This window comes from Zootermopsis nevadensis, unplaced genomic scaffold (assembly GCF_977971745.1).
Source record: "Zootermopsis nevadensis isolate Lab colony 2312 unplaced genomic scaffold, Znev_1.0 Znev_ptg000020l, whole genome shotgun sequence".
NCBI lineage: Eukaryota > Metazoa > Arthropoda > Insecta > Blattodea > Termopsidae > Zootermopsis > Zootermopsis nevadensis.
This window is the reverse complement of record NW_028259152.1, coordinates 11,786,906-11,803,224: the sequence shown is the minus strand read 5'-3', so window position 1 is coordinate 11,803,224 and position 16,319 is coordinate 11,786,906. Positions and strand designations below refer to the sequence as shown.

The 16,319-nt window shown below is 35.9% G+C and overlaps 1 protein-coding gene across 5 annotated transcripts in view; it reads left to right on the top strand.

Moving 5' to 3' along the window:
• LOC110832061 (ATP-binding cassette sub-family C member 10) overlaps positions 1–16,319 on the top strand; it is a 48,363-nt gene that overhangs the window by 19,706 nt on the left and 12,338 nt on the right. For 4 of the 5 annotated variants that reach the window (XM_022068690.2, XM_022068692.2, XM_022068688.2 and 1 more), the window contains 9 exons: positions 4,066–4,183; positions 5,859–5,952; positions 8,244–8,382; positions 8,541–8,730; positions 9,072–9,370; positions 10,667–10,894; positions 13,871–14,003; positions 14,091–14,301; positions 14,882–15,051. In XM_022068690.2, the coding sequence (XP_021924382.1) occupies positions 4,066–4,183; positions 5,859–5,952; positions 8,244–8,382; positions 8,541–8,730; positions 9,072–9,370; positions 10,667–10,894; positions 13,871–14,003; positions 14,091–14,301; positions 14,882–15,051 (1,582 nt within the window). The remainder of the gene's footprint in view (positions 1–4,065; positions 4,184–5,858; positions 5,953–8,243; positions 8,383–8,540; positions 8,731–9,071; positions 9,371–10,666; positions 10,895–13,870; positions 14,004–14,090; positions 14,302–14,881; positions 15,052–16,319) is intronic. The other variant, XM_022068691.2, reaches the window with a different exon arrangement.

Below are 16,319 nucleotides of genomic sequence, written 5' to 3'. Positions count from 1 at the left end.
CAGGTTAAAAAGAATTGGTGATAAGCAGCATCCCTGTCTTACACTTCTACCTATCGCAACGCTGTTGGTGTCTCCTGAGTCCAGTCTCACTTTGACTTTTTGCTGCATGTACAGGTTTTTGATTAGTCTTCTGTCTCTCCAATCAATTCCAATTCTCTGTAGGATCCTCATTAATTTCTTCCATTTTACTCGATCGAAAGCCTTCTTCCAGTCGATGAAGCAGGCACATACTTCTTCCTTGACATCGAGAACTCTCTCTGAAATTATTCTCATAACTCCGATGGCATCTCTGGTTCCTCTTCCTCTCCTGAATCCAAATTGGTCGTCTCCCATCACTTCCTCTATCTTCTTTTCTAGTCTTTTAGTCAGTATTCTAGTCATTATCTTCACCGCATGTGAGATTAGGCTGATGGTCCTGTAATCGCCGCACTTCTTGGAATTCTTTTTCTTCTGTAATGGAATCATTGTTACTTCCAGAAAGTCCTTGGGCCACTCACCGGAGGTGTATATCTTGTTAGCAAGTCTAGTAAGAACCTTCACTCCTTTCTCTCCAAGTTCTTTCAATAAGTCCGATGGGATTTCATCATCTCCCATAGCTTTTCTTCTTCTCATATCCTTTATGGCCCTCTCTACCTCGTTCTTCAGTATCTCTGCACCTTTGTCGTCCTCTTCTACTTCTTCTTCTGGCTCCAATTCCATCTCCTTCTCATCCAGTCGTTTGGCCTTGTCATATAGCTCTTCAATATAATTTTCGCACACAGCTTTAACTTCATTCTGACCAGGAAGTAATGATTAAATATAGAAATGGAATGCAAGTTAATACCTACACTACTAAATAATATGCTTGATGTAAGTATGTAAGTTTTCTCATACTGTCAGATGTTGGCTGACCATAAATCCATAATAGAAATATAAGTGGTTATAAAAAATTAAATCAAAGGGAATTTAGAATGATAAGACCTATGCAGAATTTTGCGTGAGAAGCTCACCTCGGTGGTAGGTACAAGGGTCATTGTCCTGTTTACAAGACACAACTCACAGTTTACTGTGCAGGGCTGGAAAGGAAAGGGGACAAGGTGGAGTGGGCAGGAGGAGGGGAAGAGAGGAACCATGTTGAAACAGATGCCATGCCCCAAAGATGAAGGTGCAAGGAAGCAAAAATTATGCATGCACTTGGCTGAGGCTGATTCTTCCAACTGAAGATATTGAAGGAAATATTGCAAAAATGTTTCACATATTTATCTGCACATTTAACACTGCTCTGACTGAATGAATTTATGAAATTTTGTGTCTAAATGTACAGGGTCTGGCAGAGAAGACTGATATTTTTGTGTTTAGTCATATACAACAATTTATTGAATATAGAGGTTTTCCGTTGATGTCCACTTTGTTTTCCAAAAATTACAGTATTATATGCTATCTCAGTTGCATGTGTAATTGGACCTTATTTTTCTGAAGATAAACATGATCTGACCATAACTGATTGCACCTTTGTACAGCAATATGCTGGAAATGGTTCTTAAACCTGAAACTGATAGACTTGTAAGTAAGTAAAGGTGTCCTGCTGTACACCGTGTAGGGGCTTGGGGGGAGAGGTGATATAACTCCTACTCATTCTTAACCTGGTCATTGTCACGCCCTGGCCACGTTTAACCCCCGAGAAAGGACCCTGGTACCCATTGGTTAGGAGGCTGGGTGGGCCACAGACTTAACCATGCTTTGTGGTTCCAGCAAGATCAGTCTACATCACATACTCCATGAATGAGTATGAAGAAGTTATGTGAAATGTTTCCACATGTCTAAGCTCATAGTTTGGTGACAAACTAACTGCCAGCATCTCCTGATTTGTCAACTCCCAACATTTTGTGGGGTTATCTGAATAGTCATATATGTATTTGAGACACAGCCCACTACTTTGGATGAACACAAGGTCAGTATCAGGAAAGTGGTTTAAGCTCTACCACATGATGTGTTAAAATCCGTGGTGTATGATTTTACATGGAAGGACACATTTACTGCATTCTGTTTTCAAGAAGTGAACAGTATGTGTACGAGGTGCGATCGGAAAGTTTCAAGACTGTGTCAATAGAGGGCCTACCGGATGTAGTACGAGCTTCTGCCGCTAGGGGGTGCGGCCTACATTCATAGTGAATCAGTGTGCCAGCCGGCATCATCGAATTAGCATTTGTTTCTTAGTTACGGGCGTTTTGGTAGTGCATTACACTGACCCTCCTGCGATTTCGGAATGGCGTGTGCATCAAATTTTGCCAAAGACTCGCCAAAACGGCTACGGAAACCTATGAAATGCTAAAGCAAGCATTTGGGGAGTCCGCAATGGGTCGTGCACAAACTTTTGTGTGGCATTCACGTTTTAAAAATGGCCGAACCTCTGTCGATGATGAGCGTTCTGGACGACCATCTTCGAGCACAACGCCCGAAAATGTTACGAAGATTCGGCAGGCCATTCACGAAGATCGACGTCGTACCATCAACGACTTGTGCGACATTGTTGGGATAGGCTATGGGACCTGTCAGCTGATTCTAAAGAAAGAACTCCACATGCGACGCATCATGACAACGCGCCAGCGCACACCGCTCTCAAAGTTCGGCAGTTTTTGGCCTCAAACACCATGGCCGTCATCCCGCACCCTCCTTATTCGCCGGATTTAGCTCCGTGTGACTTCTTCCTCTTCCCAAAGATGAAAATTCAGCTAAAGGGAAGGAGATTTGAGACGATAGAAGAGATTCAGGCAGCTTCGCAGATGGTGCTTGACAGGCTGACAAAGAAAGATTTCCAGGGATGCTTCCAGGCTTGGCAGCGGCGCTGGGATCGTTGTGTTCACTCCCAGGGGAACTACTTCGCGGGTGATGGATGAATTTAATACCTGAGATAAGTGTACGGGTTTTTATAGGCGCAGTCTTGAAACTTTCCGATCGCACCTCGTATGTGTGTGTGTGTGTGTGTATATATATATATATATATATCAGACTTAATTTTTAGGATTTCTGTAAAATGTCAGTTTATACTTACTCAATGAAACAAGTTATTCATATATGAAATTATTCAATCTTCTCAGCTGGACCTATATCAGAAATTAAATGACTTTTACTTTTCTCAAGTTGAAGTGTTTTGTTTATTTAGTTATTTACTTAATTACTGTGGATTTGTTGTTTATTTTCTTCCTGCCTTGTTTCCTTATCACTTGTTTCTTACATTTTTTCTTGTTTCTTTATCTGTTTACTTTTGTTGCTTAAATGCTTGTATGTGTTTTTCTTTACATTCTTCTCATTTACTCGCACATCAGGAAAGGGAGCCCAAAGAGTGAAAGATAAGTCATGCTCCTATAGCTAGAAGTTCTTTCAGAATACTTTTCTTTTAGTGAAAGAACAAAGAGATGAATTGCTGACTCATAAACAAGTCTTGTGTAGCCAGTATATCAAGAACAATTAAGATATGAGAACAATGTAATGAATAATTAATTAACACTGTAATATAGCTGGCTTATCACATTTTAGTGGTTGTGACATGTCAGACATAGTGAGATTTGTGGTACTTATGGAAGTGAATATGAAGATACTGTCTTTTGGGTTATTGTACCTTGTAATCTGGTTTAGATGTGCTTGCAGTATCTTTTGTCAAGGTGATAAGTAAGTGATTGCGCTCATTTTGGAGGTACCATGCATCTTTCAAATGTCAGTACACTTCTACCAGACTTCATGATGCAACAACCCAGAAGACAATCATCTTTATGTCAGACATAACATTCATGATGGCTTCAGTAAATGTCTTCATTTCTCACACATTACTTACTGGATGTAGCAGAATCTCATCCCTGTAATGAGAAGTGCCTAATCTTACACATGTTCACAACTAAAAGTTGCAAAAATATGCATGTTAGCTTTGTCATGTCTGTCTCTTCATCCCTGTGTCTGCATGTAACATGTTCCTTGACCAATAATTTGGCAAGAAGAAGTTGGTGATCAAGAAATTACAGACTGATCAAACTAATTAATTGTGACAGAGTTACTATTTACTTTGTTAAACTAGATGATGGGTTGTTTTAGGGCCAGTTCATAGGAGTGATGGGTGCTGTTGGGACAGGAAAGTCATCTCTGTTATCTGCACTTCTTGCAGAGTTGAACAAGGAATCTGGTATCATAGCACTATCTGATCTTGATAAAGGTGAGGCAGCTACAGAATGCTATAAGTAAAACAATATTATGCCATAGCTCATGTGGTTATATGCTTGCTTCTTAATGGAGTGATATGGCTTGGATCCATTATTCCAGTGTTTCAGTGTTGTATTTTACTGTTCACAATGAGGTTCTCACTAGGCCTCACCAGCCAGCATGTAATCACAGCCTTGGTCCTTTATTGGGGCTTTACCTCTGACCAGACGTTTGGTTGGATCCACAGGATAAAGAAGTCTACTTTAAGGAAACTGACATTTATGGAATTTTGATTTGTACGTTTGGATTTGTACATTTTATTCTTAAATATTTTAAATGTCTTCCCCTTCTGATCTTATTTCATGTCATCTCATGAGACCAAATATGATTTACAAAAGGTTATTAATACTTTTTTTAACTAAGTGAAACAAAATGTGTTAATAGTGTGAGGCTCTGTGTTTAATTTTGTGGTCTTCTTTGCAGTGTCAGTTCCTGACACTTGCACATACCAAACTTTATAATATAGTGTTATAAAATTATGTAGTACATATGAAACAAACCATACTTGTACATTTGAACAATTTATTTTAGTGTAGGCTGTGATCATCTACCATCAGACACATGTAGGTACATACACTAAATTGATATTATAATGTTATTTTAATTATAAAAAACATTAAGTTGTCATAAAAATATAGAGCAACATCTCCATCCATTATGTACTTTAAGTTTTGATAGTGTGGATCATTTTCTAGGAACACAACAGACAGCCTGTGTGAGAAATGTCTGTTGTGAGCTTTATTTGATATATTTTCGATAATAAGTTGCATGAACTAAAAGTGTTCATTGGTTCCACAGGTCAGGGTTTGCCTTAGGAAAAATGGCACCATTTATGAACAGAAATTCAACCTCCTCCCTCCCCCTACCAGATTAATAACATGGATAATTTGTAAAACATGTGATCACTTGCCAGAATCATTGCATAATATTCCAATGATGGTGGTGATGATGATGGCACTGATGATAAGTACAATGATGGCAGTGGTGGTGGTGATTACAGCTTTACAACACCTTGCAATGCTTTCTGTAACTTTTTATGTTCTGTCTTACATTCTGGCTGTTAGGAAACAGTAAAACATTTTGATCTGACAGTTGAATAGAAAAGAATCAAGAATTTGCAATCATGATATCAAACCAGCCTGGCACTTGCTTGGAAGGACTGAGGAAACCATGAAAATCCCTCCCCCATATTGAGGGAATGCGAAGCCATAACAGTTTTGAGTTGCCTGCCTTTATCAAGAAGAAATGTTTAAGAAGTCTATTGGTGCCAAATTTTATTTTAGATTGGTATCAAAATGCTATTTATGAAATGTAAATTAAATTCAGTGATAAAAAGTGGAGATATAAAAAATAGTGGTATGAGAAAACCACAATTTCTGGCTTTTAGATTTTGATAAAACTTAAAACAACTGAAGTGGCTACACAAAATTATGTCAAAAGATTTGAATATGATATTTTATGAAAATTTGTTGAGCAGAAATTGAGCTGTTACAACAGACAGACAGTTCAGCAACAATGCTGACAGGCATATAGTACAGTAAATGGTTTACATTTGTTAGGAAACTGTTTGTGTGTCATGCTGTTGTGTGAATCTCTTGAAACTCTCACACATTGTCTTAACTTTACAGGTTTTGGGTTTGTTACTCAGCAGCCATGGCTTCAGAGGGGCACTATAAGAGAAAACATCCTGTTTGGGAAATCATTTGAACACAATAAATACAAGTAAGATATTCATGTAATTTATACAGCTGGCTGTTTCATTAGATCACAGTTCAAAACAATGTACAATGCTCTGTCATCAACATCTAAGCTGTTTGCTCTCTTGACATTCCAGTATTTACATTGTTGACTCCAAGAGTTTGAGTTTTTCTACTAAGAAAGTAATTTTTATCAAGGAACACAGTCTGTTCTTAGTAATCCCATGGAGTTGCATGTTTGCACCTGTCAATCTGTCTCCTGATATTGTAGAAACTAATTGACAAATTTTCATTAAATTTGTTGATCACTGGAGACCTTCCTATCTTGGTACTTGTAATTCCCTTTTGTTAACACTCACCCTGATCATTCAATACAGAGTTTGGAAGTTCTCTGTGGTGGTAGATTTGTGGGTCTGAAACTTTATCACCTTATGGAAAGAACACATAGATTGAGGAAATTTGAGAACAAAGTACTAAGAAGAAAATAATAAAGAGTAACTAGCAGGCGGATAGAAAAAATCATGTAATTAGGAGCTTTATAATCTGTATTCTTTACCAGATATGGTTATCAAACCAAGGAGGATTATAATTACATAGAAAATTTTAATTGAAAGGACTGAAGAGAAGTCCACTAAACATGTATAGGAGGATAATATTAAAATGTTTCATAAAGAAATAGAGTAAGAGGGTGAGGACTGGATTTAACTGGCTTAAGATGAGATCTGTTGTTGGGCTCCTGTGAACACAGTAAGGACCCTCCATGTTTTATAAAATGTGAGAAATTTATCAAACACATGAATGGTTCTTGGTTTATGAAGGAGTCTGCTTCATAGAGAGAATTTGATCTTTGAAAATATGCAACTTTTATTATGGCAGTTTTGTAGACAGATTCTGACTACAAGAAATGCTTAGGTTTGATGACTGGAAAGATGAGTCATGTTAATGTGATGCATGAATTTGTATAGTGACTTTTTATAAACACATCTGTTAGTAGTGTTAGTGACAGTGATTTGTTTTTAGATTATTTAACAGTGCTTTCTCAACTGCATTGAGTATACAGTATTGACCAAAACATGTGAAGATTACCATGAATGTTGAATTCTGAGGGAATTATAACAAGCATTTTCTTTAAGAGAGTGGGGTAAACCACAATAATTTCAACCCATGTAGCCAGTAACATGACCAGAATTCAGACTGGGCACCTCCTGAATAAAAGGTATGAGTGTTACTCCTATACAAACATGCTCAGTACTAGTGATTTTAAAACTTGTGGTGTATGCCCACACGTACCCTAAATTGTACCTTGCTAATGTTGCATATTATTAATTTTATTCCAGACTTTATGAGGTTTATGTTGGTTGTAGAAGTATCTAGTTTTTATCTTTTCAATTCAATTAATTTATTTACGTGTTTGCCAACAGCAAGAAGCCAATAACAGGCAAACACTGATAATATATACAATAATAGTGAAATAATAATGGATAATATTACACAAACGGATTAACTAAACTTATACATGTACAGTATTAAATATAACTGCCAAGTACAGGCAAACCCAAAATAGAAACAATATTAACACAGAGCAAAAAATGAAGGAATATAAATAAAAACAAATAATCCACCTAGGGAACACTAATATAATTGTAAAACTTTAAAAAATATAAAAAGACAGATAATGAAGCTAGATCATTTCCCTTGTTGAGAACGTTCGCTCAAGGGAGACAATGTTTATGCTAAATACGTCCAAAGATTTACATACGTCATTTGCAGCGATGACGCACCTGGCTGAAGGACTATGCCTTAGTGCACTGCTCACACTAAAAGTAGAAAATTCTCTTATTTGCCTCGCCGGCACACGTAAACCAACAGTGTCCATAATGGAATGGAAATTTATTTTGCCCTTAAATACATTAATAAGAAATAACGCATTGAGATGTCGTCGTCTGGAATAAAGTGTTCTAAAATTTAAAGTAGATAGGATCAGTTCATATTTTCGGGGGATATTAAACTGGAAAAATCGGTAATTGCATAAACTGGCAAATTTTCTTTGAATATTTTCTAATTTATTAGAATCTGTCTGTGTAAGATTATTCCAAACGACCGAGGCATACTCAGGCTTTGACCTAATTAAAGCATTATATAAAACAACAAGGCTGTCTAAAGAGGAAAAATTATAAGTAATAAAACGAATAAGCCCTAAGGTCCTTAGTGCCTGGGAATGAACACAATTTACATGACAGTGAAAATACAGTTTACTGTCTAACAAGACACCAAGATCTTTTACAGTAATAATGAAACACTTATGTTTTTGTCCAGGTCCATTATTGAGGCATGCTGTTTGGTAGATGACTTCAATATGCTGCCTGATGGTGATATAACAAGTATAGGTGATGGTGGGGTGACTCTCAGTGGAGGCCAGAAAGCTCGGGTGGCACTAGCTCGGGCTGTGTATCAGGTAAGTTTTGCTATTATTACAGATATGAAATGAATAAAGTTCAAGATGGGAAACATGAGTAACATGAAGATTTTTAAAATGCAACACTTATAAAACATTTGATAACTGAGGGGAAAGAACACTTGAGTATGTATCACAGAGTATAAATTAATTTCTAGGACAAGAATATTTACTTCTTGGATGACATCATGTCAGCTGTTGATGTGAATGTGGCCAGGCACATATTTCACAAGTGTATTAATGGTCTTCTGCGCACCAAAACCAGATTCCTCTGCACACATCATATCCAGTACCTGCTCTGTGCTGACCATATTCTAGTTATGGAAAATGGTAGAATAACACAACAGGGTAAGTATTCCAGTAGTGCATAATGATGTTACATTCAGTACCATATATTTGTCACATCAAAATTCAAGATGGCTGCATTTTTTGTATTTGTGAATTCCTCATCTTTCAAGGTAAAAATGTTTACTTATTGCTTTTGTTCCTGGCCTTATATCCATTCATCTTAGTTGTTACCTTCTAGTAAAGACAGTTTATACCAAAAATATGCTTATAGTGTCCTGAGTGGATGAGATTCTCAAACACACCTGATTTATTCTTTTCAGTTGTCATACTTTTTTTGCTTGTTAGATATGATTGTGAGTGTTGCAAGACTTGCTTTTATATTTTAGTTTTTTTATGTGTAGGTAAACCTACAGCTATTCTGTCTGATTATGATGATTATCTCTCACCTTCTGAATTTGACATTGGTGATTCAAGTTATAGTCATAAAGAGAATGCTAAAATTATCAGAAGTGATACTGATACAGCATCAAGTACAGACAGTATTTTGGAGGAAGAGGAGAGAGAAGAAGGAAGTGTTCACATGAATGTTTATCTGTCATACCTGAGAGCAATAGGATACCTTCTTAGTGGAGCCATTTTGCTTTCTATACTTCTGATGCAGTCCTCTAGGAACATAACAGATTGGTGGCTCAGTTACTGGGTGAGTGCTTATATACAGAATTTAAATAACTGATAAATAGTTTGTATTGAACTTTACTGCATTTATTGCACACAGTCTTACTAGGTAAGTAAGTTACATTTACATTTTGTTCCATTATTTACTGGCACAAAAGTTCTTTCATTTGAAATTGTTTGACATACTTTTATACATATTTTTAATTTAAATTTTTGTTGTGACTGATTATGGTGTCCCTTTAATTCTTTTATCACATACAGGTGTTACTTCTTGTATTATAAATAAATATGTTTAGATATGTTAATAATAATTATAATTATAGATTATTATTTCTGCTGTGCAGTGTGAGACAAATAGGAGATCAGTCCTTAGAAATTCTACTGCTGTTTTTCAAGAAACATTGATGACTACTGCTGAAATATAAGGATACTTGTTCCTACCATCAAGAGTAGCACAGTCTGTCTTATGGGTGCCTTCCCTTCCCAAAAATGGTATTACCACTGCTGAGGCAGGCAGAGGCCAGAAAAGTAGAATATACTATAAAACAAAAACAAAATTTTATGTTAACACCAAAAGTGAACATACAGTTCCTCTGAAAGCCAGAATAGTATGTCAGCTGGTCAATTTCTATTAGGGACAGGATTTGTTCTTTGCCACCATGCCTAAACCAGCTCTGGGATTCCACCCAGTTTCCTAACCATTGTGTGCCAGGATGATGTAAAGTGGTTGCAGCATGAGGCTGTCCATTCACTTACATCTGGTACTTAAGTTAAGAATGTGCAGAACTTTACTTTCCTCATGCCTGCTATAGAAGGGCAACTATGAGAAATTTCCTTAAATTTCTTGCTTCATTATAACCTTGTTCTACTCTGTGTAAGACAGATGTACTGCAGTAACTTACTAGCAAAGTCCTTCATGAACAGGAAACAGTTGCCCAGATAGGAAATTTCTTACTTTTAATGGAATATGGAAGTTTAACAGTGTCATATTTGACAACAACCCACCACTGAGATGCATGAATCGTGGCCTTTTCTTGGAATTCATCTTAATATTATTGTCCCATCTATTCATAGCTCTGCAGAATGTTCTCTACCCTTTAGGTTTTCTATATGCATTTGTCATCTCACCCATGCATACCACATGTCCTACCCATCTTACCGTCCTTGATTTGATTGCTTTAATAATATCTGGCTGAGAATACAGATTGTGAAGTTCATCGCATAATTTTCTCCTCTTTTTCTGTTACTTCCTATCTCTTACATCCAAGTATTGTACTCAGCTCCCTGTTCTTAAATATGCCTTTGTTCCAAAATGTTGCAGGTGAACCATGATTCTGTAAATGTTCACAATGAAACCAACACCTCGCTCTTCAGTGTTGAAGCATTGATGAATTCCAGTGAAGGGAGTGTTTCGTATTACTTGACAGTGTATGCTGTCTTTGCTGTTCTCAATTCCGTTTTTACACTCTTCAGAGCATTCCTGTTTGCTTATGGAGGGATACATGCTGCTACAGATGTTCATAAGCAAATGCTGAAAACTATCATTAAGGTAAGTATCATATTTAGGTATGAACTAGTGAAACAGAATCTTCTCTTACCTCAGCACCAGTAAACTGAGGATGGAGTTACGGGAATTTATGTCTGATTGGTATGTTATGCAAGGATATTTTGGTAAATGTTCTCAAAGTAATGAATAAAAATGGTCTGAAAAGTAGTGCATGAAGTTTCTTATACACTGAGATGATTCTCTGTAATTGATCACTTATTAATTTGTAATTTATGTTATTGTTGTTATTATTTATTCTCATGTCATAAGTATTTTTCTTTTTGTGGTATTTCTCCATTTGAACCTGTGGTGAATCCTACTATTCAGACTTCTAGTTTCAGTTTGTAGCATTTTCTGTGTTATGTGCATTGTTCCTAGTATGGCTGTATTTTGTAGAGAATATACTGAATGCTTTCCTAGTATTGTTTCTAGATTTTTTAGTCCTTTATTTGCAATTCCTTGCCTCAGTGATTACCCATAGGACAAAGCATTTTGTATTCCGTGTTTGTTGAATTTCTATACTGAAATTTTTGTATTTTAATTTATTTTTAGTCTCCTTGTGTATGACATTCATATTTGATATTATTGTTTGTCAGTAAGCAAATTTTATCTTTCTTGTTTTTAATTATGATGTCTGCCCTGTTTACCAGAACCTCTCGATCTGTCTGTACCTTTCATATTTACGTACCAATTTAGTATGTGTATTTATCATTGTCATCTGAATACTAAAATATTTATAGTGGTTGCTTATCGACATAATGTACAGGTAAACCTCGATTTATGCCGGGAATGCGTTCCTGGACGAACCGGCATAAATGGAATCGGCATAAATTGAAACTCTTTTTATAATGTAAATCAATGGGAAGTCAATCACATGCGTTCCTGGCACCCAAACATTGACGACTTAAGTTCCTCAAAAATTGACTTCGCCTTATCCGTGATAGCAGTTTCAGTCAAGGGAATGTTTTTTTGATTCATGTCATCCACCCACAGCAACAGTAATTTCTCCATTCTTTCTAAAAGTTTACTTCTGCTATAACTCACTTGTGTTGCACGTACTCTCGTAGCCTGTTGCACTGACTGTTTTATCTTATATGAATTTTTCATTATGGTATAGACAGTGGAAGGAGGCAACTTCATACTTCTGCACACATTACGACAGGTATCACCACCTTCTATTCTACGAATTACGTCTATCTTATCTTCTAACGCAATAGACTTACGCAACTTTTTAGCAACACATTCACTTCTCTTACCAGACATGGTGGCTTTTCTACAATTTATAAATATAAAACAGTTGCTACTGCAGAATAGTGGTCAAACAACAACACAAACACGTTTAGCACACAGTTTTCAGCACATTCAATGTGTCAACAAGAAGCGAACTGAGCGCATTTTTCCTTACTCCCTTATGAGGCTGAACACAATTGACTCACCGTGAAGGTTGCACAATGTTGGCAGATTTTTAGGAGATTATCTCGCAACTATTTAGGTGACAGTATTTATAATGTTTATTCAAAATCAACGATGTAAGAATTATGATTTAGTATAAGAATCAGTAAGAGAAACATTGTAAAACGTTATAAATAATAGTAAAATATATTTTTTTCACTTTTTGACTTGCTGGTTTCAAAAGCGGCGTTATTCTGAATTGGCGCAAATTGAAGTGGCGCAAATCGATGTTTACCTGTATAAGTTTCCACGTACTCCTGCTGACTGCTGACTTACAGCAACTTCTTGTAGCTGGAAGTCCCAAAAAACCAAAGTCTTCAGTTCATTCTACAGGGAGGAATGCATATCAGTTTGCTAACCAGCCTCTTTTCACACACACATACTCACACAGTGAAAGACTACTACAAAATCTAAAATTAGAAACTTTCCAGTTGTGACTTTTACCATTGTATTCCTAGCAGGTAGTAATGGTTTTCTGTGATATGTTCATCCATCAGCTTCTTATTTCACACTATAAGATGTCATCAGAACTTTATCCAAGGGCTGTACTGGTTGAATTAATTTGCTGTCATATGGATCAGTAATACAAACATTATAAAATACAACACTATATCAGACTTATATAGGATTTCTGTTACAGGGATTTGTGTGTTAAAAGTTGTATTTTGTCATATAGCAACTTAATTTGAACAAAAATTAGTTTTTTTGCTGTGTTACATGTATATTTCTCTTTCTTTCTTATTTAAATCTGTTTGTTAATAAGACATCAAAAGTGCAGTTTTGTATTCAAGACAAACAGGTTTGGCTCATAAATTAAGTATTTGCTTGCATTTAGGGTGTTTCTGGCTAAAATCAAGATCTACTGACTCAGGTATTTTATGATTTTCTTTGGTTCTTCCATGCATCTGCCAGAATAGTACAGTATTTTAAAATATACTGAACCTACTACCTCCCAGTGGACTGCTTAGTTTATTTGTAGCTTTCCATGAATTATATTTTATAAGAAATATATTATAGTTTTATGAGTATATGTGTTGGGCTGTGTGGATATAAAAAAACATGTCTCATTCTAAAGAAAAGAAGTTTAAAGGTTTTTTTGTGAACATATTACTGAGGACAATATTTAGAACATAATATGAACTAAAAAGGTGGTTTAATACCTTGGGAGTTTTAATAATATGTATCATCTACCTCATATTTTAATGATGATTAAATTAAGGAGAGTTAGATAGGCTGCACTTATATATTACAAATGGGAGGGAAATGTAAAACTTTGGTTGGCAAACCTTGTGGAAACAGGCCACTTGGAACATCAAGATGTAGATGATAATATTAAAATCAATTTTGTAAAAATAAGTCTGGGAGTATTAACTGGCCCAAACTTCTTCATTGACAAGCTGAATGTTTGGGTTCCATAACAATAAACAATTTCCTGAATAGTTTGTACTAACTGGTTATGAAATGTGAACACACCAGGACTGTCTTGTTTTGCCTCATTTTACTGACAGCTTTTGATGTGTTTTGCAGGCAACTGTGACATTTTTTGATGTGTCACCTCTTGGTCGTATTCTCAACAGGTTTTCCTCTGACACATATACAGTAGATGATTCATTACCTTTCATTATGAATATACTACTGGCACAGTTCTCTGGACTATTAGGTAACTGTACATTCATTGAACTTAACTTTGAGAAATATTGAATGCTTTTTTCATCTTTCTTAGAATTTATATTGAATTGTTTTTCAGGCACAATAATCATAATGGTTTATGGCCTACCATGGATGATTCTTGTTCTTGCACCACTGGTTCCAGTTTACCATTGGCTTCAAGAGCTGTATCGACTGACTTCTCGGGAACTTAAACGACTGTCCAGTGTCACACTATCACCTGTATATAATCACTTCAGTGAGACCCTTTTGGGTTTACCTACAATCCGATCATTACGAGCTGTTCCCAGGTCAGTTGGCCACAGATTTGTGTGTTCAGTGACATATATGCAGGATTTGTCTAGCTCAATTAGTATAGTAACTACGCAACTGGGGGTTCAGTTCCCAGCAAAGGCAAGATATTTTTCTTGTAGTTACCGCATCCACACCAACAACAGCCTCATTTTCAGTGGGTATCAGGGGCTCTTTCTCCTAATTTGTTGTGATCAGAACTTCTGATTACATTAAGATATAGTACCCCCATTCAGAAAGTGTAGGGAGTTCGTGGTTTATGCATACAATGTGAACCTACCTTTGTAGAATTGTTTTCATGCAGCAACTCAGTTTTGAGAAAAATGTGACTTGACTTGTTTCAGCAATAATTGATTCAAGTTTGGTTGACCTTTGTATATAGATGGAAACATTTTAAAGAAAATGGATGTGTCAGGTTTTTCTTACATCTTCTTCTTTAGCTGTTATTATAAAACAACTTGATGCTGATTTTGATTTCATGATATGTACCTATGTATAGTTTTATATACAAATTTTTTCAAGGTATATTTCTTTGTTGATTATTATGCATATTGTTGGATTTGTCATGATTTTGGATAGATTCAAGAGGAAAAATGAAGAGAATTTGGAAGCAAATCAGAAGTGCCAGTATGCAAGCCAGGCAGCTGGACGGTGGCTGGGTCTGAGACTTCAGTTCATTGGAGTGGCCATGGTGACTGGAATTGGAGTGATAGCTATGTTGCAGCACCAGTTCAATGTGGCAGATCCAGGTATTTATAAAAAGAAAAGACCTTCATAGTAGTTGACTGGCTGATTTTCATGCAGTTTAATGAGTATCAATGGACTGGTTAATTTTAAGATTATTTTATAATTCTCTAACAACTACTGAAGTGTCAAATGATATAGAAATTTATTATGAATGATGACTAGGTAAGGAACTGGAATAAAGTGAAAGGGAATTTTTTTAACTGCTTCCATGATCAATTTCTTTCTGAAAAATCATGTTTTGTATTTCATTTTTGTAATGTACGCACAGAAATAAAATTATTGATACGTGTTTTGATGCAAAATATTTAATTTTACTATACAAAATGTTGTTTATGTAATTATAATGATTATTATCCCAAGTTGTCTTGGGAACATTTTCCATTGTTTGTAAATTTAACTTCTTCACAATAACAGCACACACCACAGCTAATGGGAACATGTGCTACTGAAACATAAACGTCCTATTTGTGTGAATCTAGTGTAAAAATGTATAAATGCACATGGCTTGTGAAAGTACAGCAGTCAATCATTTACTGACATTTAGAATGTGATATACATATTTAGTTAATGACCTGAATTAACTGAGTAATATAAAAATAAGCATACAAACAAACTGTTTACACTATAAATGACACTAATGCCAAATGCGTTTCGGCCTCAAGAGGTCATCATCAGTGGCGAAAGGGGAATTAAATCATATAATCTCAAAATAATATGGTTTTAAACAGAATATGAAGGTAAGTTCCATATATATAAAACTGGTAAAACCCAAGCCATCATTAACAAACAGAAAGCCCATGATTCAAACGTATTATTTGACCTAGCATTAAACAGGAAAAAGTAAATTTCATATACAATAGTTGGCCACCCTGAATTCAGAGTTTATATATACCCTACGCATTCAAAAACTGACAGTAACCCCCATGCTTCGTTGGGAGTTCACAGGCACAGACGACGCAACCACGGTTTGCCGCAGACCAGCAACGGCCACCAGACCAGTGGACTAATACCTAAGTGCAGAGTATAATACATCAACTCCTGTGAAACCAACATCCAGTGAAGTGTTACTTTTTATGGTTTTGTAAAAAAACTCACCTTCATATTTTGTTTAAAACCATATTATTTTGAGATTATGTATATGATTTAATTCCCTTTTTGCCACTGATGATGACTTCTTGAGGTTGAAACGCATTTGGTACTAGTGTCATTTATAGTGTAAACAGTTTGTTTGTATGCTTATTATTATATTCTAATACACTACATGGTATGC